This window comes from Uranotaenia lowii, chromosome 1 (genome assembly GCF_029784155.1).
Source record: "Uranotaenia lowii strain MFRU-FL chromosome 1, ASM2978415v1, whole genome shotgun sequence".
Taxonomy (NCBI): domain Eukaryota; kingdom Metazoa; phylum Arthropoda; class Insecta; order Diptera; family Culicidae; genus Uranotaenia; species Uranotaenia lowii.
The window spans coordinates 175,952,897-175,976,195 of NC_073691.1; the positions used below are offsets into that span (position 1 = coordinate 175,952,897).

Genomic DNA, 23,299 nt, shown 5'->3' on the forward strand with positions numbered 1-23,299 from the left:
ACGGCCACTTAGGGAATCGAACTTTGAGTCATTTTTAATCAAAACATTGATATCTTTTGGAAAATTTTTGGCTTTCAGTCAAATTCTTAAGAAAAACAGCGTTTTCCTATTTCATCCGACGTTTCGGCGTAATGTATTTCGCCTTCTTCAGGGTTTTACTGTAATTTGTGAGTGTAACAATGAAAGGTGTTGTGTAATATGATTTTTGTTTTACTTACTAGGGTGCTATTTCTTGTCAAAATATGTTGTGTCTCAACTTCTCTCCGTCCTGTTTTCTTAATTGTCCACATCAGCGTAAATTTTGAATTTGTTTTTAACTGCTATCGGTAGTTACACTGTGTCACTGTCAACTGTGCTTTGTATACTGGATGTAGAATTGTTGGTTTCCTTGTTATCTTGTTTATTATGATGTTCTTTTTGTGTGTGTCTGTGTATGGAATGTAAAACTCCTGCATAAGTTGAGTTTAAATTCGCTACATCAGTGCGTTTGTTAACAGATTTAGGTTCGTTGAAAATGTGTATCATCTCAAGGATGGGTAAACTTTTCTGTTTGTATGTGTGGTCGAGTATTTTTACAGAACTTAAATCGAATTTATGTTGGTGATCAATACAAGATAAGAGCAGTAGATGTAGTTTTCATCGCCTGCATTTTCTCGTCTTGGGTTGTGTATCCTTGTTCGATCAGCTGATTCAGTTGCTTGATGTTGCTGCGGTGTTTAGCCAATCTATTTTTGAGCAAACTGCCTGTCATGCCTATGTAGTTCCAGTTGCATTGGCAGTTCACACGATAGATGACTGAGTGTTGATCGAGGAATGGAACCGGGTCCTTGATTCTGGTGTACAGTTTGTTTACGGTGTTGGTACTTCTGGTTGTGACTTTAACTGTTGGGTACGTTTCCTTAAAAAGTCTTATAACTTGCTGAGATAGGAGTGGTATGGATGGGATGGATCGGTACGTAGTGATATTGTTGTTGTTGTTTGTGTCTTGGGATGGCTTAGTGATTGGTAGATTATTATTCCAGTTGGTACGGTTTAAACATCTATTGATCAAATGACGAGGAAAGTCATTTATCAGTAAATGTTTGGTGATTATCGTCCTTTTCGTGTCTTCATCCATAATTGTTGATAATTTGTTGACCCTGTCGATGAAATTTTGCATGATAGCAATTTTCTGTGAGAGAGGATGAATGGAGTTGAAGTTCAACAAACGTCCCGACGCAATAGGTTTAATAAACCATTCAGTTTGGATCGTGTTGTCTGGTTGCCTTATCACAGTCATGTCAAGGTATGGGAGTTTGCCTTCACATTCTTCTTCGCACGTGAACTGTATGTTGTGGTGGTATCCGTTAAAAACATTCAACGTGTGTTGGAGTTGATCAGCTGGTACGATGAGAAATAGATCATCAACGTACTTTCGGAGCGTAGGTATCGTGTAGCTGAGTTGTTTTTGAACACTATCTAACAGTGTGTCCATAACAAGGTCACCCAGTATCGGTGACAGAGGGCTCCCCATAGCTGTACCCTCTTTCTGAATGTAGTGGGTCCCACGAAAAACGAAGTAACTGGCATGCATACAGAAAGAGACTATTTCCAAGAAAAGATCCAGGTTGATCTTAGTGTGCGGCTTGATCGTATCCCATCTGTTTATAATATCCCTAATCACCAAGTCCCTGGGGATGTTGGTAAACAGAGATATCACATCAAATGAGACCATTATGTGGTTGTGTGGTATGACCGTATCTCTGATTTCCCGACAGAAAGAGAAAGAGTCTTTCGTGTTGTATTTTGATTCCATCGATGCTTGCAGAATGCAACAGATGTATTTGGAGAGTTGATAGCATGGATTGGTCATACCGGGAACTACTGGTCGGAGAGGAACGTTCTGCTTGTGTGCCTTTGGCTGTCCGTATATCCTCGGGCACGTAGCGGTGGTAGTTTTTAGCTTGGTGGCAGTGTATCGATCGATGAGGTGGAGTTTAAGTAATCGGGTGGCAAAATTGTTGTTGATGGTTTGGAATTTGCACCGTACCGCATGCTATCACAAGTACCATTACATCACCTCATCGCAGAAATAGAACCCATCTTACAACTCCAAACCGATAAGAAAATCCAGGATCACACTAGATGCAATATCACAAATGCCATACACAACTATATCCACAAATTCAACAACCAAGCCAATACCAAGCCTGAGCAAAAGATCATTTCTAATGCTTATGCAATCACATCAAAATTTCTAAAGTCCAATCCCGAAATCTGCGTGCTACCAGCTGATAAAGGCAACCGAACAGTCATAATGATGACCAAAGACTATGATACCAAAATGTTAGAGCTGTTGAAAGATGATAACACCTACACCACCACAAAATCAGATCCCACAACCAAATTCCAAACTACAACAACAATTTTGCCACCCGATTACTTAAACTCCACCTCATCGATCGATACACTGCCACCAAGCTAAAAACTACCACCGCTACGTGCCCGAGGATATACGGACAGCCAAAGGCACACAAGCAGAACGTTCCTCTCCGACCAGTAGTTCCCGGTATGACCAATCCATGCTATCAACTCTCCAAATACATCTGTTGCATTCTGCAAGCATCGATGGAATCAAAATACAACACGAAAGACTCTTTCTCTTTCTGTCGGGAAATCAGAGATACGGACATACCACACAACCACATAATGGTCTCATTTGATGTGATATCTCTGTTTACCAACATCCCCAGGGACTTGGTGATTAGGGATATTATAAACAGATGGGATACGATCAAGCCGCACACTAAGATCAACCTGGATCTTTTCTTGGAAATAGTCTCTTTCTGTATGCATGCCAGTTACTTCGTTTTTCGTGGGACCCACTACATTCAGAAAGAGGGTACAGCTATGGGGAGCCCTCTCTCACCGATACTGGCTGACCTTGTTATGGACACACTGTTAGATAGTGTTCAAAAACAACTCAGCTACACGATACCTACGCTCCGAAAGTACGTTGATGATCTATTTCTCATCGTACCAGCTGATCAACTCCAACACACGTTGAATGTTTTTAACGGATACCACCACAACATACAGTTCACGTGCGAAGAAGAATGTGAAGGCAAACTCCCATACCTTGACATGACTGTGATAAGGCAACCAGACAACACGATCCAAACTGAATGGTTTATTAAACCTATTGCGTCGGGACGTTTGTTGAACTTCAACTCCATTCATCCTCTCTCACAGAAAATTGCTATCATGCAAAATTTCATCGACAGGGTCAACAAATTATCAACAATTATGGATGAAGACACGAAAAGGACGATAATCACCAAACATTTACTGATAAATGACTTTCCTCGTCATTTGATCAATAGATGTTTAAACCGTACCAACTGGAATAATAATCTACCAATCACTAAGCCATCCCAAGACACAAACAACAACAACAATATCACTACGTACCGATCCATCCCATCCATACCACTCCTATCTCAGCAAGTTATAAGACTTTTTAAGGAAACGTACCCAACAGTTAAAGTCACAACCAGAAGTACCAACACCGTAAACAAACTGTACACCAGAATCAAGGACCCGGTTCCATTCCTCGATCAACACTCAGTCATCTATCGTGTGAACTGCCAATGCAACTGGAACTACATAGGCATGACAGGCAGTTTGCTCAAAAATAGATTGGCTAAACACCGCAGCAACATCAAGCAACTGAATCAGCTGATCGAACAAGGATACACAACCCAAGACGAGAAAATGCAGGCGATGAAAACTACATCTACTGCTCTTATCACGCATTGTATTGATCACCAACATAAATTCGATTTAAGTTCTGTAAAAATACTCGACCACACATACAAACAGAAAAGTTTACCCATCCTTGAGATGATACACATTTTCAACGAACCTAAATCTGTTAACAAACGCACTGATGTAGCGAATTTAAACTCAACTTATGCAGGAGTTTTACATTCCATACACAGACACACACAAAAAGAACATCATAATAAACAAGATAACAAGGAAACCAACAATTCTACATCCAGTATACAAAGCACAGTTGACAGTGACACAGTGTAACTACCGATAGCAGTTAAAAACAAATTCAAAATTTACGCTGATGTGGACAATTAAGAAAACAGGACGGAGAGAAGTTGAGACACAACATATTTTGACAAGAAATAGCACCCTAGTAAGTAAAACAAAAATCATATTACACAACACCTTTCATTGTTACACTCACAAATTACAGTAAAACCCTGAAGAAGGCGAAATACATTACGCCGAAACGTCGGATGAAATAGGAAAACGCTGTTTTTCTTAAGAATTTGACTGAAAGCCAAAAATTTTCCAAAATTAACAAACAACAGTCGCTAAAGTTTTATCAACATTGATATCATCAGCGTAGGCAATAGTATTTAATAATTTATTATAAATTAATAATCCTGTGATAGAACTCCTAACCGTGCGTAATGAAGATTCTATGTACAAAACGAATAAACACATACTCAATGGGCAACCCTACCTAACTAATCTTTTAAAATTTAGATTATAAGTTAAAAATTCGTTAAATAGAGCGTGGGATGTAGCAGACAAACACAAATTTCTAATGCACTGAATCAATGTCGTAGGAAAGTTAAATTTCTCCACAATCTGACGACATCCAATAAAAAGAAATACGACAACAAATTTCTCCACAATTTTCCACAAATAGTTTTGATTCACATTATCAAACGCTTTCTCCAAATCTATTTTTACAAGAGCTCCTTAAAACCTCAATGTCTCCTTGCTCCTCAAATAACTCTTCTCAAATCCATGAGATTTCTAGAACATGACCAATTTTCCCTGCAAGCGGTTTGCTCTGGCCCCAAAATATCATCTAACTGGTTTTTTTTATTCTATTTGCTAAAATTTGCTAAAAATGCTAAAAAGCATACTTATGGGTCTATAATTGTTCAAATCTGATATGGATTCTTGTTCGTGTATGATTGTTATTATGCCAGAACTAAAATCTTTCGTGGGTTGTGTATAACCTGACAGTAAATCGTTAAAAATCTTAGCAAGAACCTCCTTAATAATATTAAAATGTTTAATATAAAACTCGTAATTGAGGCCATCAGGACCAGGTGATTTTTTTAGTAAGTTGTTTTAATTTAATCTCGATTTCCTCCTCTGTTATCAATTTTATCAAATCATTCTGTTGATCTGAGTTAAGGGTTTTAGTTAATTCATTGAGTGGATCTTGTGATAAACTCAAATCGTTGTTGGGCAATGGTTCTTTGAATGGAGTTAGTTTACTGATCATCAGTCAGAAAATGATGTTGGAAGTCAATTTCCTAATTAATTATGTATTTTTGATATTTTTTTATTTCTAGCTAAATTTGTATTTCCCAACCCCCCACTGGGTACGAGTCCTTCGCACGGACCTGCTTTCAGAAGACATGAAAAATAAATTTCACCCCTTAATTACCCTCGGGATACACCTGGGGACTTCCAATTCAAACACGTCTTTTCATCATCCAATTATAGTCGCACATCAATTGCAGCAAGCCTGATCAAGCTTCCCTCAAGCTGATAATGAGTATGCTATGATTGTCTAATTGCAATTTGAATGGGTTGCAGTTTCATTCTGCCACTTGCTTTCCCACCTCACAGCCATCACAACTCGTTTCTGAAACCCCCCAACAACCAATTAATTTTGACACCACCACCGAAAAAGGCATTGGGATTTCAGAATTCTTAGTTTGCAATCGAACCAAACTCAAAGGTGGCTCCAGAGAGTTGGGGTTTGGGAAGCTTTCGCCCACTTAGAGACGCTAAGCGATCAGAAAAATGAACTTTGCATTTCTTACGAATCGGTCATCTCAAAAGTGGTGGAGGGAGAAACGTCTGAGCTCGGCACATTAGCGAGATGCCACTTTTGGTTGGCCTCGATTGAGTGCTTTGCTATTCGACAAACGTCTCAGTCGTCTTCGTCATTCGGAGGGCGGTTTGAGAGGCGCAGAAGTTGTTCAACAATCATCCCACTCGCAGTTCTCGGCTTCAAACTTCGTTCTTCTTCCAACTTTCTCTGCTTCAACATAAGGCGGAACGTTCCCGGAATTTTGGCTTTGGCTTGATGATCGAGAATTGTAGATAAGAATTTAATTATCATAAACTATAACGTCGTGGTGGTCTCTTAATCGGGTTGGCCAATCGGAGTGGTTTGGGTCAAAGAAACGGTTGGCTTGTGAGAAGAAACTGTTAGTGGGGAGGGCCGTTTGATGCAAATGGGTTTCTTGATTGTTCGAATGAGTGGGGGTAGTTCGTCTTTTGATTAGCGGAAAGACAAATTGCTTGGAACTGATTGTGTACTGATTATGCTGAGGAAGACTTGAGAGCGAACTGCTATTTGAAGTTTGTCTTTGGTGGTGTTTGGTTATGAATGGTTTTGAATCCCTTCAGTTTAGGATGAAATTTGCATCAGATCAAAGCAACTCACACAGAATTATTCATTATTGAAAAACACTATTGCGGCTTAAAAAAAAGTCAAGTTCGACTAAATTTAATCCCTTGATTAATAATATGACACTTGGAAGCTTGGCGGCTTTTAACTTTATTCAGGTGCATCCAATTAATAAAAATCAAGGGGGTTTTTCAACGAATTCTTTAAATTTTAAATTTTGGGTCTTTACTTTTGGACACATCCTGAAAGACCAGAAAAAAAAATCCCTAATAAGACCTTGGGTGTCAATTTGACACTCTTCGCTCATGTTTCTCAACCAATTCGAATTATTTTTATAGCTCTAGAAACTTCGTAATGTTACTCAAACATATCTTTCGGACAACATTCAGCTACAACACATCAGTTTCCCGTTGTTCAAAGTCTAGAAAAATCGAAACAACATGCTTCGGAAAAAAAGACTGCAGATCAGCTAACGGAATGTTCAGAAAAAAATTCACTTGGTGTCCAAGGAATCTTGGGAACTATTCGTTGCACATAAGGATATGTTTTTTTCAAAAAAATTCAAGATCACGATCACAAAAAAAATTCAAAAAAAAATAAAAAAAGTTTTGTAAATACCGTACTTTTCAAAACTGTTTAAGTCACACAAGACACATTTTGAAAAGACGATTTCAAAGTTGACGTAATATGGCACATTTCCACATCTTTGATTTTCAGAATTCGAAAAACAGATTTTTGACGAATTTTAAAGGCAGCTCTTTCACTTTTTGTCTTTTGCAATATTTTAGATTTTTAGCTGTTAAATTCAACTTTGCACAGGATTTTTAGTATATTCACGCAAGCTTTTCGCAATAAATTATATGAAACGCAATGAGTAAAATGTAGGAGATAGTGGAGTATTATGGGCCACTTTTTTCATTGTTTAATAACTTCTTTATTTTAAAAGATAAAAATAAAAAAAATAAATGGAAAGGTTTTCTACATTTTTAAGGTATTGTAACCGCATATACCGGGTTCTGGTCGCGAGAGTGTTCGGAATAAGATTTAGTTGAATCGCGAATTAAAATTCAAACACTTTATTGAATCCACTAATCTTATATTCAAACTATTTATTCCGGTTAGAAGTAATTTATTATAATGCACTTAACACTCTGCGGGCTATAGCGATATAGCCTCATTATGACGTGTTCTGAGCAATCAACGTGCTCCAACTAACTCGATTTGTGGGTTGGGAAAGCTAATATACGATTCTACTGGCTACCAATGATCATCGGACACACGATCGTCCGTGATCAGAACAAAAGCTGTTAGCTCGATCGAATTCTACCTAGCTTCGGCTATTGTTCATACTTTTGGCTAGGGTTTGCGGTAACATATGCCGGCCCCCGTTGAAAGGAGGAGCCTTTCAACCAAAGATGAAAACTATCTAACCCTAACTCGAAATGTATCTTAGGTCTAAGCACGTGATAATTCGGCTGTTTTCGTCTTCTGTTGTGATCACTTGCTTCGTGAAACTGGGTTCAGCGACCTCCGTCGTTGATGTTTACATTTGTTGTCGTCAGCTGATCTCCACCTACGCCAAGCGATCGTCTCCGAATAGTCACGTGGTTGGTTGGACGTCGTCTCCAGTTCGTAATTCGTTCGTCCATCATTCGTCCTTCGTTCACCCACCCTTCGTCTGTCGTCCGTCTACCATCAACTGCGTTGGGCGGACTCTTGGTAGTGGGATGGAGTCGCCGGCCACTCAGTCGGGAAACATGCCGGGGGATGAAAAATTCTTCAGTTTTTTTGAAAATTCATATAAAAACACAACTTACAGGGTTCGGGGGCGCAAGGCCCCCGATCGTTGCGCAATATCGAAATATTGCGATGGAAGATTTAGTTGCCCTCGGTATTTGCGTCGGACCCATCAGCAATCGTTGGTTGATTGATCGGCAAAACGCAAATCTTGGCGATGGTGCGGTCGTACTCCCCGTCACACGTCTTGACGGTCACCACACGAACGTTGTTGTCGTTTCCTCTGACGATTCTTGTGATCCGGCCAAATCTCCACTTGAGAGGTGGCAGGTTTTCGTCTTTCAGCAGAACAAGTGTACCGATGGCAATGTTGTCTCGTCGTTGGGTCCATTTCGTGCGTTGGTGCAGACCCGATAAGTATTCGGTGGTCCACCGCTTCCAAAAGCGACGGAGCAGTTCCTGATTCTCTTGCCAGCGGTCAAGTCGATTTCGAGGAATGTGTGACAGATCAGGTTCAGGAAACGAGTTCATTGGTCGATGAATCAAAAAATGACCCGGGGTTAAAATCTCCAAATCGTTCGGATCAGCAGACGTTGGAGTAAGCGGGCGGGAGTTTAAGCATGCTTCTATGCGCACCAAAAGTGTGTTAAATTCCTCTTGCGAAAGTATGTATTTGCCTACAGTGGCCTTGAGATGTTGTTTGAACGATTTCACCGCCGCTTCCCACAATCCTCCAAAGTGAGGGCTGCGAGGTGGGATGAATTTAAATGTGATGCCATCAGTTGCACAACTGTTGATGACGTTCGATTGGAATTGCTGGGATGAAAATTGTTGGGCTAACGTGGCAAGTTGACGAGATGCTCCTCGGAAATTCTTAGCATTGTCACATTCGATGATGTTGGGTTTACCTCTGCGGCCGATGAAGCGATGCAATGCCGCAATGAATGAGGACGTCGACAAATCATGCACGAGTTCGAGGTGACAAGCCTTTGTGACCAGACAAACAAAGAGTGCCACATAACATGTGACTGGTGTAGTGCGACGAGAAGCTCGATATTGAAATGGTCCACAAAGATCAACTCCTGAGTTTGTAAATGCGAAAGTTGGCGTTACACGCTCGGTGGGCAAATCGCCCATGATTTGATCCAGATTTGTAGGTTTGCAGCGAAAACACCTGATACACGAATGAACAACTTTCCGGGCCAAGTTACGGATACGAAGTGGCCAAAATTTCTCCCGAACGCATGCGACCAATAGCTGTGCCCCAGCATGTAGATTTTTGAGGTGATAATAAGTCATAATGCTTTCGGTAAGTGGGTGTCGGGAAGGGAGGATCATAGGATGCTTGCGATTCTTTGAGATGGGAGCGTGCCTAAGCCGTCCGCCAACACGCAGCAGTCCATCTTCTACAAACGGTGCCAAGTTTTTCAATTTGGAGTTTGGTTTCACCTGTCCTTCAGCTTTGATTACGGAAATATCCTTTTCGAAGGTTTCTTGCTGGGCTAGCTTAACCAGCGTTTCCATGGCTCGATTAAGTTCTGTTATGCGAATGAAACCGGTGATACGATTTGAACGATTTCGGCGTTTACAATTGTGACTGGCACGGAGTAAAAGAGCAACTAGTCGAGTCAAGGCCGGAAAAGATGATCGTAATAGAAAAACTTCGTTTGGGGCGTGGATTTGAATCGGAAGTGCAACCTTTTGTTCTTCAAGTAGCTCAACGGGAAAATCGTCAGGCAGTTGATATTGTAAGGGTGGCCAAAATCGTGATGATTGTCTGAGCCAAGTGGGCCCGTGCCACCATAGCGAGGCTTCTTTGAGCTGTTCTGGATACATCCCTCGGGAGATTATGTCAGCTGGATTTTCGATACCGGGAACGTGGGCCCAAATTCCTTCAGCTGTGAGGTGTTGGACTTCTGACACTCGATTCGCAATGAAAGTTTTCCATCGCGACGGAACCGAATTCAACCAATGTAGTACGATCATTGAATCAGTCCAGAAAATTGCCTTGTGATCGAATGAGTTGCTTTCTTTGATCTTGTTATACAAATGGCTTAGAGTCAGGGCGGCGGAAAGTTCAAGTCTGGGTAAACAAATGCGTCTTTGTCGTTTCGAATTTCCTAGTGGCGCTACCTTTGATTTAGCAGCGATAAGTTGAGCAGAGATAGTTCCATCGCTCGAAATAGCTCTCAAGTAAAGGCAAGCTCCGTATGCCTTTTCCGAGGCATCACAAAACCCGTGAACTTCATGATGGACGATATTCGGAATTTCCAACCAGCGAGGAGTAACTATTTCCGAGATGTAAGAAAGTTTTTGGCGATAATCAATCCAGAAATGTTGCTGTTTTTCTTCGAGCAAGTCGTCCCAAGAGATTGTATCTTTCCACAATGATTGAATAAATATTTTGGCAACTACGAAAACAGGTCCAATTAGTCCTAACGGATCGTATATCCTGGCAATATCCGAAAGAACTGTGCGGCGAGTGACAGTAGAGTTATAGTTCCAAGGTGGGGTCGAAAAACGAAACGTATCCTTTGAGGGCTCCCACTGTAACCCAAGCGTTTTGATTGGAGATGAGGAAGCATCTAAGTCAAACAAGGTTCTTTCGTCGCGTAGTTCAGGCGGTACTTCTGATAATATCAATTTTGAATTCGATGCAAATTTGCGCAAACTGAATCCTGCAGATGCTGCGAGTGCGATTAATTGGCTGCATAATTTCTTTCCTTCAGCTTCATCATCACAGCCCGTAAGTGCATCATCAACATAAAAATCTCGACCGAAGGCTTTCGCCGCTAATGGGTATTCCTTTGCGCCTTGCTTGGACAATTCTTGCAGACATTTAGTGGCCAAATACGGCGCCGATGCAGTACCGTAAGTAACCGTTTGTAATTCGAAAGTTCGGAGCGGTTCATCGGGACTGTTGCGCCAAAGTATGCGCTGCAATGGGTAGTCAGAAGGATGTATCCTTATTTGGCGATACATTTTCTCGATGTCCGAAATTATTACAAATTGATGGGTTCGAAAACGTAGAATGATAGTGAATAGATCATCCTGTACGACTGGTCCAACCTTTAAGGCTTTGTTTAACGACACGCCAGTGTCAGAACTACAAGACGCGTCGAAAACAACGCGTAATTTGGTGGTGGTGCTTTCTACCTTCTCCACGCCATGGTGGGGCAAATAATAAGACGGGGAAGGATGATTAATTTCATCAAATATTTCCTGCATGTGGCCTAATTGATGGTACTCATTGATAAATGCTGAGTAAGACGCTTTCAATTCTGGTTTCATGATAAAGCGTCGTTCGAGGGCAAAGAATCTTTGTGCAGCTATATCTTTCGAATTTCCAAGGCGAGCTAACTCTGACTGGTGCTTAGGCAGGGTAACTACGAATCGACCAGATTCATCGCGAAATGTGGTTTCAGCGAAGTGTTTTTCACAAGATGATTCTTCTACAGATAGAGAGGAGTTTGTCCAGCATTTTTCAAGTTCCCAAAGGCGTGATAACTCAGTGTCTAAGGAGTCGCAACTACAGACATGAACCAGTCGCGATGTTGATTCAGGGAAAACGGAACCAATTTTCCCAGCGGCTACCCAGCCGAGAACGGTATTTTGTAGAATTGGTTGCTCAGGTCCGAGTTTGGTGAACCCTTCCAATAATAAATCATAGTAGATTTCCATGCCGAGCAGTAAATCTATTGGTCCGGGTTGGTGAAAAGAAGGATCGGCGAGAACAACATTCGGAGGAATAACCCAGTTGTTGTAAGCGAGGGATCTTTCCGGCAATTCTCGAGTGATCTTCTTAAGAACTTGGCAGTGAATTTTAGTAGAGAACTGGGTACAATGCGAACTGATTTGAAGATGCACGGCGTGATTCGAAACGATGGTCGAGTTTCCTACTCCTCCAATAGCTTGATGGTTGGTGTGGCGTGGGAGTCTCAGCTTCTGAACGATGTTTTCCGAAGCAAGATTAAGCTGAGACGCTGGATCTAATAAAGCCCGGACCCATTGGATATTTCCAAAGCTGTTGACAACTTGGACGATGGCAGTTTGCAGCAGGATGGTGGCCGGAACGTTGCGAGGTTGATCGACGATGGTGGTGGAAGCGAGGATGGTGGCGGAAGTTGACGGTTCTTCAGGATCGATATTTCTTGTGGGACTGCTTTGCGAGGAAGTCTTATTCGATATTTCTGATTGTGCTTGCTGGAGGAGAGGCTGCGGTTTATTCGATGGGAATTTGGATGGCGACAGTGAGGCTTTTGAATGACCGAAAGAACGATCAGTTGTTGATTGGTGGAGCATAGTATGGTGCTTCTGGCTGCAAACTTTGCATGAGGATGACGAACAATTTTTCAGTTGGTGGTTTGGCGATAAACAATTAATGCATAGATTTCGTTTTTTGACTAAATCAAATCGTTGCGAAACAGTAAGCTTTTGAAAGTCATCACATTTGAAAGCAGAGTGGTTGGGCTTTGAGCAAAATGGACAAAGTGGTGAAGTTTTGGATTGTATGGTGTGGACTGTATTAATTTTGGGTTTGTAGATTTTTGGCAGATCAGACTTGATGATTTCTGAATGACGATTTTTTGATGATGATAATGATTGTAGAACTAAAAGATGTGAACGAAGAAATGTTAGGAGTTCAGCATATCTCGGAGCTTCGGTTGACTTGTGATGAGTTTCCCATAATTTCAACGTAGCAGGGTCGAGACGACTACACATCATGTGTGCAAGCAGCACATTCCAGCCCATGGTTGCAACTCCCAGTTTTTGTAACATACTCAAATTTTGTTCGAAATCGTCAATAAGACGCATAAGACACTCGTAACTTTCCCTCTTCATTGAATCTATTGAAAGTAGTGAATCTATGTAGTTTTTTATGACGATTTTTTTGTTGTCATATCTCCGTTCAAGCGTTTCCCAGGCCACAGAATAGTTAGCATCTGTCAGTTCAATTGATTCTACGAGTCTTCTAGCATCTTTATGAAGTGAGGCTAGCAAGTATGAAAATTTATCAACGTTTGATAATTGATTATTTGAGTCAATCAACGATTTGAATGTGTCCCTGAAGGAAATCCAATCAGCTAGCGATCCATCGAAAGTTGGAAGTCTCACCTCAGGGAGCTTGATTCGAGACGAAAAAGATTGAGATTGTGTGTTCATAATTGCCAAATTTGGAGCCACGTGTTGAATGGCGGATTTCAATTTACCCAGTTCGGATGTTAGAAATCCGAGGACGAACATGTAATCGTTTTCAAATGTCGAACGTATGCGACGACCTTCTTCTTCAAAATCTTCCGCGCCTATGGTATCAGGTTTTTCTACGTTGTCCAACGAAATTTCTATTTCCAGCCTATTTCGCTGGAATTGCTCGAAAATAATTTCAACTCGTTGCTTCCATCCTTCTAATTTGGTTTTATCGTTTTCGGGATTATAAGTGCTCACAAAAGCCTTCAGATTGTCTATCGTGTCCAGATAGACCCGCTCCTTGCGGTATAATTCACGAATATTCGGAGTCATTTTATTAACAGAATAAACCAGGTTCGAAATAACAACCAGAGCACACTATGCAACCACCAAAAATTGAAGGATGAAAACACCAAGTTGTATGAAAAAAGTCAATAAAATATTCGTCGTAATAGATTCAATACCATTTCATCAAAAGTCGAGAAATATATTTGATTTTATTCGAGGCTTCTACTCGCACGTGGTACTTACAATTGTTCCAACAATGGTACCTACGGATGCATCGGCCAGTATTTGTCGACGTGGCGTCTATTGTGTGGCTGACCTTGATCGACGCCTCTTTGTTCACGGTGTACAATCAAATCTAGGCACACCACCTCGCTAACCACGTCATCCAATAAGAAAAGACCCAGCACGTGGATCTGCGAATTTCGATCCTATTATTCGTTGGTTCAGGAACGCAATTTTTCTTCCGAGACTGATCAATTAATTAACCGTCTTTCGCGCACTTTTATTCAAGCAGGGGGTAAACGATTTCTTGCAAATCACGGAAGTCAGGTTTTTGTCACACACGAAATAAATTTCGTTTCGATTAGGCACGAACAGTCTTTTTTGTATTTATGAAACCACGAGGTTTTCACAAAAACTATTTTTTGCACTAATTGTCAGGCACACCCATGTGCAGCGGGTTTGGCGAGTCACAACCGGGTGATGTTAGAAACAACGAAGTTTTTTGTGTCACGAACAGTTGCGTGAAAGTTGGTTTTTTTTCTTAACACGGATTGTCAAAGGCACAAAAAAAAAACTATCAAAACTTTCCCGATAATCGGTCACCAGATCGAATCGAAACCGTGATTTTAAGCTATTATCAACGGTTGATCCGGCTACAAGGACCAAACATGTAACCGCATATACCGGGTTCTGGTCGCGAGAGTGTTCGGAATAAGATTTAGTTGAATCGCGAATTAAAATTCAAACACTTTATTGAATCCACTAATCTTATATTCAAACTATTTATTCCGGTTAGAAGTAATTTATTATAATGCACTTAACACTCTGCGGGCTATAGCGATATAGCCTCGTTATGACGTGTTCTGAGCAATCAACGTGCTCCAACTAACTCGATTTGTGGGTTGGGAAAGCTAATATACGATTCTACTGGCTACCAATGATCATCGGACACACGATCGTCCGTGATCAGAACAAAAGCTGTTAGCTCGATCGAATTCTACCTAGCTTCGGCTATTGTTCATACTTTTGGCTAGGGTTTGCGGTAACAGGTATCATAAGGCTTTTTTAATTATTTTTTAAAAAAAATTTCTTAACCGAGTTCTGACAGTTTTTAAAAAAAGGTTTTTTTTTGAATTTTGAAAAACAATGGGAAAACGTGAGCCACCTAATCCAAATTGACTAGATAACCTGCAAAGTTTATGAGTTGACTCAAAATTGAAATTTCAAGGCCCGTGCGAAGGAACCGTCCATGGGGGGGAGTTTTCGAAATTCAAAATTAGTAAAAAATGATATTAACATCAAAAACGCACAATCAATAAAGAAATTGATTCTTTAAACCATTTTCCAACTAATGAGCCTTTTCTGAATTGGAGATTAGTTTAAAAAATAATTTGAAGCAATCAAGTTTACAAATTTGAAATCAATACTTCGTTTAATTTATTTTGTGATATTAATTTTCAATTGAAGGGTGGATTGAGAAATTCTGGGGATATATTTTGAATTTGAAAACTAAAATTTCATCAAGATTTGAATGGGCATGCTCGATTAGGAAACAAAATAATATCCGTTTTGAACTTTGGAGAGTTTATCCAGAACACAGATTTGATAATTGAATTTACTAAAATATGTAATTTGATTTCAAGATTGGCAGTGATCAAAGCCAGAGATACAATCTTTTTTGTTTATAAATCATTCCAGTTATCAAAATATATTTCTTAAAAAGTTCATTTTTGAGGTTTACAATAATTTCTTCATTTATTTATAATAGGTACAATATGTTCAATTCATCACTGAAACCTTAAACTGACAAAGTATTAAGTTCGGGATGTGATTTCTTGAATTATAAAAAAACTGATTAAAATATGGAAAATATCCAAATGCAGATAATAATTTATTGATTATTGCGCACTAAAAATAAGGATTAAAAATTAAAAAAACTCATAAAGCTTTTAAGATATAAAAAATAACGATCAATTTCAAAAATGAAAATTTGAAATTATAAAAGTAAGTGAAATTGTCAAGCGTAAGTTATCTGGTTTAATATTTCAAGCTCAAAATATGATGCTACCGTTATCCATATATAAGATCCTGGAAAAAAACAAAAGTAACAACCTAACAACCAATGTTTTTCTCATTAAAAATTAAGATTTATAGGCTTCCAAATAGATCATGTGTTTAAAATACAAAAATTCAGAATTAAAAAAAAAAATAAAGGCGTCTTATTTGTAACACCATCACGAATAAACAGACGGTCAGATTTTGTTGAATTTGGGAATTCGGTGGTTTTTCGGGTCATAGATTAATTTTATAATAGTTTCCGGAATTTCACTTTTGATGAAATGGGAGCCCCCATACAAAACCAACTTTTGATGGGCCTCATGTCAAACAACTTTGATGCGATTTTCATAAAAATGATTCATGTGCACGCAAAGTTAAGGACATGAAGATGAAGTTAATAATTTTTAAAGATTATTAATTTGAAGATTAAACTAAGTTTACCGAGTCGGCTAGTCTTATTTAAAAATAAATTAAAAGTTAAAATAGTAGGGCTATTAAAATCGGTAAATTTTCAAATAAATTCAAATAAAAACTATAAATATAAAGGGGAAAATAATTTAATGAATCTAAATTGATCAAAAGCTTTGCATTTTGTAAAACTGTGAATTTTGTTTTATTTATCAAAAACCTTTGGAATGTGGAGACGACTATTTCAAAAAAAAACAAGAAACTCAACATAAAATTGAGGCTGCAATGGGTTTTTTGACAAATTTTTTTTTTTTTCATATCAGCGACAGCACTAAGTTTGTTTATTCTGTTGACTATCGTGAGTATTTAACACCTAGCTTAAAATTTGAACTTCTATATAAAAGATTAACGTAATTTCATAGAATAAGAGTGATATAACACTGAATTCCGAGCGAATTTTCTGACATGTGTGTCAAAACCTATTTTTTAAAAAAAAAATAAAAAAATATAAATTTTGTCAAATATTTTGGATACCAAATTTATTTTAAATCAAATCTTTAAAAATTGCGCTTGCGGAACCTCTGAACATGATTTTTTTTAGTTGACCCCATACAAAAGTTTGTTCTCCACAAAATAATCTACCATTTGAAGGGTGAGCTCCCAGATTCCCAGACATTATGCGATTTCAGGCCACCCTAATGCTCAGTTGTGCGAAAAACCATATTAAATTTTTGGATAAAATTTACAAAAAAGATTTTTTTAAATAATTTGTTTCCGAAAAAACCTTCAAAAAAATATTTTTTCTGCTTAAAAAACTGTATAGTCATGTGATAAAAATTTAATCAAGTTAAATTTTATTTAAAATGATAGTTTTTTATTTTTTAAATGACACACTTTCAAAACTAGAAGCGATAGCAAATAATTTGAAAAAGAGTAGACCTTATACGATCACATCTTCCCATAATTTGTTTTTAAAACATACACAAAAAAAAATTATCTTGTGTCTTACTGCAATTAAAACTGTGCTTTTGCTCTTGTATATTGTAAGTATTTAAAAGACGTTTTATTGGAATTTAAATCTGTATTTTTATTTAAATACAAGAATGTTTTTGTATGTTTTAATCACAGCTTCAATTGTAGTTTTTGTTCTATTTTATTTATCAAACACGGAAACAAAATGAGAGTTTTAAACCGTATGAGAAATCAATTATTTTTTTTTCTAATCGTATTATTCCGAACAACACAAATCAACATGACATTTTTCGAGTTTTCAAATATAATTTGGGACCCTCAGAAGAACTAAAAAGCTTTTCTCGAGAAAATAGTTTCCGTGGTGCGCTATTTTTTATTTGTTCTACTTTAAGTTTAAGTTTTTATTTGAACAAAATAATATGATGATAAAAATCTTCCGAATACTACATTTATTAAAAATATGAACAATCGTGCCGCATCATAAAATTTAATTTGATCATGTTTAAACTTATGCCTTTTGGCTCTGGTGGTGTCCATGAAGTTTCTCAAATCCTCAAATGTAGTTTATTTTTAAGTATTTTGTTGTTATAATGTTTTTTTTTTTGAATAAGCGACCGACATTATTTCGATGAATTAATGATCTTATGATAAACTGAAAAGTATTTTACTAGTAATCGGTTAGTAACATTTTTTTTCATTCCAACTTTCATATGCATTTTTGTTCAAACCAGTTATTATCTATTAGAGTGGCAATGAATATACGAGTAAAATTTCATATTAAAATTTTTAGAACCGATTTCGGTTCAAACGGACTTTACCTCAAAGCACTCTCAAAGTCTCGGTTTTTTTTACCTTCAAAAGTCACCAAAGAGAGGACCAAAGGAAATCGCAAAAATCGAAATTTTAAAATTTGATGCCAAATGACTTAGAAATGCATGAAACTTTGAGATCTGGTGTAATCTGAAAAACAGAATTGGTTAAAAATCGACTTTCTGGGACTTAGTAAGTTTTCTGAAAAACAGCTCATTTGGCTTTAAACGAATAATCTCAAGCTTGGCACGTGGAAATTATCAGTAGAAGTTTTATGGTTTTAGCCTTCTTGAACCGTTACATTTTTTTTCCAATTTTCAGTCAATTTCTTGTCAAGTTTAGCCATTATTCCCATTGATGAATTTCATTCGCATGAACGATAGGAGTATGTTTTTTTTTTAAGCCAAAGTTGAATTTATAAATCAACTCCGATTTTTTTTATTGTTTTCATAATAAAGTTGAAATATTGAATTGGAGAACTCATCCCTGCATTCAAAATTGTCTGATACAAAAAAGCAACTTTCATGGTAATAAATCATCGTTCAGTTTTCATGTGGGTGAATCGAATCAAATCCTCCAATCATAAAGTGATGTTGTTGTTTTTTAGTTATTCGATGACCTCGACAAAAATGTTTCGCATCCTCAAAACAACCCATGTTTGTATGAATTTTAATGCAAGAACTAAAATTGCCTACAGTTTAAACAAACTGAAAACAAACTCGTCATCATTTCAGCGAAAAGAGAAAAAAATACGGGAAAAGGGTCTGTCAGGTCTTCCGCCCGGGAAAAGTTTTCCAACCAAAGTGATGGACAAAAATATAACCTGAAGTTCATCGTTTAAGAAATTGGAAAAATCATGGCCAGCCCATTTCCGTTTAGCTGAGATTTACAGACAGATCTCACAACGGTGTTTTTTTTATCTCATTCAACCCGCACCAAAATAACAAACGCCATCAACATCGATCAAAGTGGTAATCCTGAATCAGTTTTGTTTTTTTTTCTCCTATGCCTGGCCAACGAGATTTCTTTCATCTCAATAGGCAGTACGCGGAACTCGAGCTATGAGAATCCCATTTTCGGGAACCCCTTTTTTTCCTCTCTGGATGGTTTTGCTGCTTGCATCCAGAAAAGTTGGCTTGTTTCTTGAAGTTTTGTGCTGAAAATGGGAAAAAATGCGAAATCTAGACCGAAAAAAACCAATCACCGCAAACCCACAAATCGGCAATCGGCCGGAACCGGCATCAATCGCACACAAACACACTTCCATGCAAACATACTGTGTGGGGAGCTTTCTTCTTTCCATTCGCTTGGCTCTAACCGAACCAATAGAAATTTCTTGCAACGCACTCGATTCGAGAAGCAAAAAATTAATGCTGGAAAACGATTTGAATGTCTCACGCATAGTTGAGCTCAATTTTTTTTTTGGTAATCGACTGCATTCTGCAATGGTATTTTTTATCTGTTTTGGTTGTTGGTAACAATTACAATACAACACCAAAAAATATTTATCTTGCGTGAGCTTTCATTAAGTCGTCGTCGTATGAAACATCTTAAGAATTCACATAAAACTTCTGCAAAAGTCATCAAATCAACTTAAAAATGTGTATTTCTCATATAGAATATTTTAAATGGAACGAAATTGCGACTAGTTTATGTCAGTTTTTATATTTTTCGTAATAAAACTCTTTGTTTCATACGACGTAATGAAAGCTCACGCGAGATATATATTTTTTTGGTTTCAAGTCTCTATTCAGCATCGAATATCTCTCAAACTGAACCATTGTTTACGAAGCGACATTTTAACAGTCCTTGATACAGAATGTACAGAACCTGCCTGGGTTCTGCAACAACACGAGTCTGGCTCGTGGAACACAAAATGTCCCATTATCGACAACCAACAGTCCAACTCGTGTTGCTTGAGTGGTGCCTTAATCGAAAATTTCAACTCCCATTTGTGGTAGTAATGTATAGAATAAACTGTTGCCACGAGTCAGACTCGTGTAAAAAAAACTGTGATAAAAAAAAATCTTCCATAAATAAGAGACCCGAGTCAGACTCCTGGAGAGTAATTTTCACAAAAGATGATAAAGGAATTGACCACGAGCCTGACTCGTGTTGCACCTAAATCAAAAACTTCTCAGCTAATGTGTGGTTGAAGAATGTGTTTCGTCAAAAGTCAGGCTAGTGGAAAAATGTGCCTGTATCGAAAAACACGAGCTGGATTCGTGTTGCTCGAGTTGTCCTAAATTAAAGTCTCAAATCTATCCCAAGAGTTTGATTCGAATAAAACAGTATACGCCTTTTTTCAATAATTACAAGTTTGACTAATGTTTAAATTTGTAAACGGAAAATCTGAAATCTCGGTGTAGGTACCTTGAACAGTACTCGTGGTTGGAAAAACATGCATATGATAGGACTTAATGAATACACCATCAAACAGGAAAAATATTCCGTAACAACAGAATTTGTGGAAATGATTTCGATTTGATTTTTTTTTCTTAAATTTCATGTTTGCACAAGTATTGAGAATTGCTTACTTGAAACGTCTTCGTTTTCGAAGATCAACCATCATGACAAAAGCTTGACACTACAAGAAGGATTCGTATCCACAGAAAAACTTGTTACGAAGATATTTTGCTATGTTGCGTGTCTCGCTAGATATAAAAAACCCCTTTTGGCAATCTTTCCACGCAATCGTTCGCGTTGCCCGAAGATCAAAAGGAAAGTGTTGGTCTATTTTTGTGCCTTCAGATTGATTCGTTTCATTTCGAAGCCCGTTTCCCACGCCAAACAGCCGCTGAAGTGAAACGGAATCCCTGGCGATGGTGGGGAAGCAAACATACGAAAAAAAAACCAACATTGAAGAAAGTAAGTTTGCACAATGGGTGCCTTAACGTGACGACGAACCAGTATTGTTGCGTGATTTGTTAGGGTGAATCTCGTCCCAAAAACAGGTCCAAATTGTTTAGAAATTGTGAAATGGGTATTGGTTTTTTTTTACCAAATAAAAATTTTCATCAATAGCAATCCAGGAAAATTAGCTTTAGAGGGGTCACTCAATTATGAAAATATGAATTCTTCAATTTTGGTTAAGTTCTCATGTCTCATGTCTTATGTCTCATGACTTATGTCTAATGACTTATATCTCATGTCTCATGCCTCCTATTTCATGTCTCATGTCTCATATCTCATGTCTCATGTCTCATGACTCATGTCTCATGACTTATGTCTCATGACTTATGTCACATTCTCAAGTCACATGTCTCATATCTCATATCTCATGTCTCATGTCTTATACCTCCTGTGTTATATCTCCTGTCTCATGTCTTATATCTCATGTCTCATGTCTCATGTCTCATGTCTCATGTCTCATGTCTCATGTCTCATGTCTCATGTCTCATGTCTCATGTCTCATGTCTCATGTCTCATGTCTCATGTCTCCTGTCTCATGTCTCATGTCTCATGTCTCATGTCTCATGTCTCATGTCTCATATCTCATGCCTCATGCCTCATGTCTCATATCTCATACCTCATGTCTCATGTATCATGTCTCATGTCTCATGTCTCATGTCTCATGTCTCATGTCTCATGTCTCATGTCTCATGTCTCATGTCTCATGTCTCATGTCTCATGTCTCATGTCTCATGTCTCATGTCTCATGTCTCATGTCTCATGTCTCATGTCTCATGTCTCATGTCTCATGTCTCATGTCTCATGTCTCATGTCTCATGTCTCATGTCTCATGTCTCATGTCTCATGCCTCATGTCTCATGTCTCATGTCTCATGTCTCATGTCTCATGTCTCATGTCTCATGTCTCATGTCTCATGTCTCATGTCTCATGTCTCATGTCTCATGTCTCATGTCTCATGTCTCATGTCTCATGTCTCATGTCTCATGTCTCATGTCTCATGTCTCATGTCTCATGTCTCATGTCTCATGTCTCATGTCTCATGTCTCATGTCTCATGTCTCATGTCTCATGTCTCATATCTCATGTATCATGTATCATGTATCATGTCTCATGTCTCATGTCTCATGTCTCATGTCTCATGTCTCATGTCTCATGTCTCATGTCTCATGTCTCATGTCTCATGTCTCATGTCTCATGTCTCATGTCTCATGTCTCATGTCTCATGTCTCATATCTCATGTATCATGTCTCATGTCTCATGTCTCATGTCTCATGTCTCATGTCTCATGTCTCATGTCTCATGTCTCATGTCTCATGTCTCATGTCTCATGTCTCATGTCTCATGTCTCATGTCTCATGTCTCATGTCTCATGTCTCATGTCTCATGTCTCATGTCTCATGTCTCATGTCTCATGTCTCATGTCTCATGTCTCATGTCTCATGTCTCATGTCTCATGTCTCATGTCTCATGTCTCATGCTTCCAGGCATTCAAAATTCGCATAATGTCCGAATTTGTCACGAAAAATTTATGAATCGTATTCATGTTGTTTAAGAAAAAGTAATTAGAAAACCATTTAAATGTGGAACATTTAAAAGTTGCAGCATAAATAACAATTTCCAACTTTGGAGCAAGATCCACCCTTTTTTTTTGCGGTATAAATGTTAAATAACTTTCCCCGATTCCATTTTCTGTTGCATTTATATATTCTCCTGGCACATTCGTTCATAGATAGTCCCATATGCGTTTCGGGTGCTCAAACACTCATAAGAAGGGGGGGTTGTAAAGACTCGTTCGATACTTTTCGCCATGACATTCGCCGGCGGATTTTCTTTTTTTTTCTTTTTGGATTTTATTTCATTTTATGATTCATGCATTTTTTTTTTCTTTTGGTTGCTGCATGAAATAAAGAATGGCAGGGCTTTTGCATGCTTATTGTTGCCCAAGTTGAGCAAGTGCTTTCAAACATTCTAGCGATGGCAAATGGGAAGGACAGCAATCTAACGCGTTTCCAATCGGGGTACGTGATTTGGATACCTTTTTTGGTTGTGAAATCTATTGCTAGAGGCATCAGACAAAACAAAAATGAACGAATATAATATTCATTTGTGCTTTGAAAAGTACACTTACCAGTGCTTGTCAGGAGTCGTTTTCGTTTCAATTTTTGAAAAAAAAATCCATGGCTGAGTTATGTTTCATGAAATTGATTGATGTTGAAGAAATGTGTTTAATTAAAAAAAAAAAGAAAATGATGTCTTCGTCCTC

At 38.2% G+C, this 23,299-nt stretch overlaps 3 protein-coding genes across 3 annotated transcripts; 1 reads left to right on the forward strand and 2 right to left on the reverse strand.

Moving 5' to 3' along the window:
- Positions 1-604: 604 nt before the first annotated feature.
- LOC129738171 (uncharacterized) lies at positions 605-1,852 on the reverse strand. The gene has a single exon (XM_055729363.1). The coding sequence runs from the start codon at positions 1,850-1,852 to the stop codon at positions 605-607; it is 1,248 nt and encodes a 415-aa protein (XP_055585338.1).
- A 444-nt stretch (positions 1,853-2,296) lies between these two features.
- On the forward strand, positions 2,297-4,087 carry LOC129738172 (uncharacterized). Its single transcript, XM_055729364.1, has 3 exons — positions 2,297-2,325; positions 2,373-3,796; positions 4,044-4,087. Exons 1-3 carry the CDS (start codon positions 2,297-2,299, stop codon positions 4,085-4,087), a joined length of 1,497 nt encoding a protein of 498 aa, XP_055585339.1.
- Positions 4,088-7,962: 3,875 nt separating this feature from the next.
- LOC129738173 (uncharacterized) lies at positions 7,963-13,699 on the reverse strand. The gene is made up of 3 exons (XM_055729365.1): positions 13,390-13,699; positions 8,329-12,435; positions 7,963-8,219 (listed from the first exon to the last, which is right to left on the reverse strand). Exons 1-3 carry the CDS (start codon positions 13,697-13,699, stop codon positions 7,963-7,965), a joined length of 4,674 nt encoding a protein of 1,557 aa, XP_055585340.1.
- Between the last annotated feature and the right edge of the window lie 9,600 nt (positions 13,700-23,299).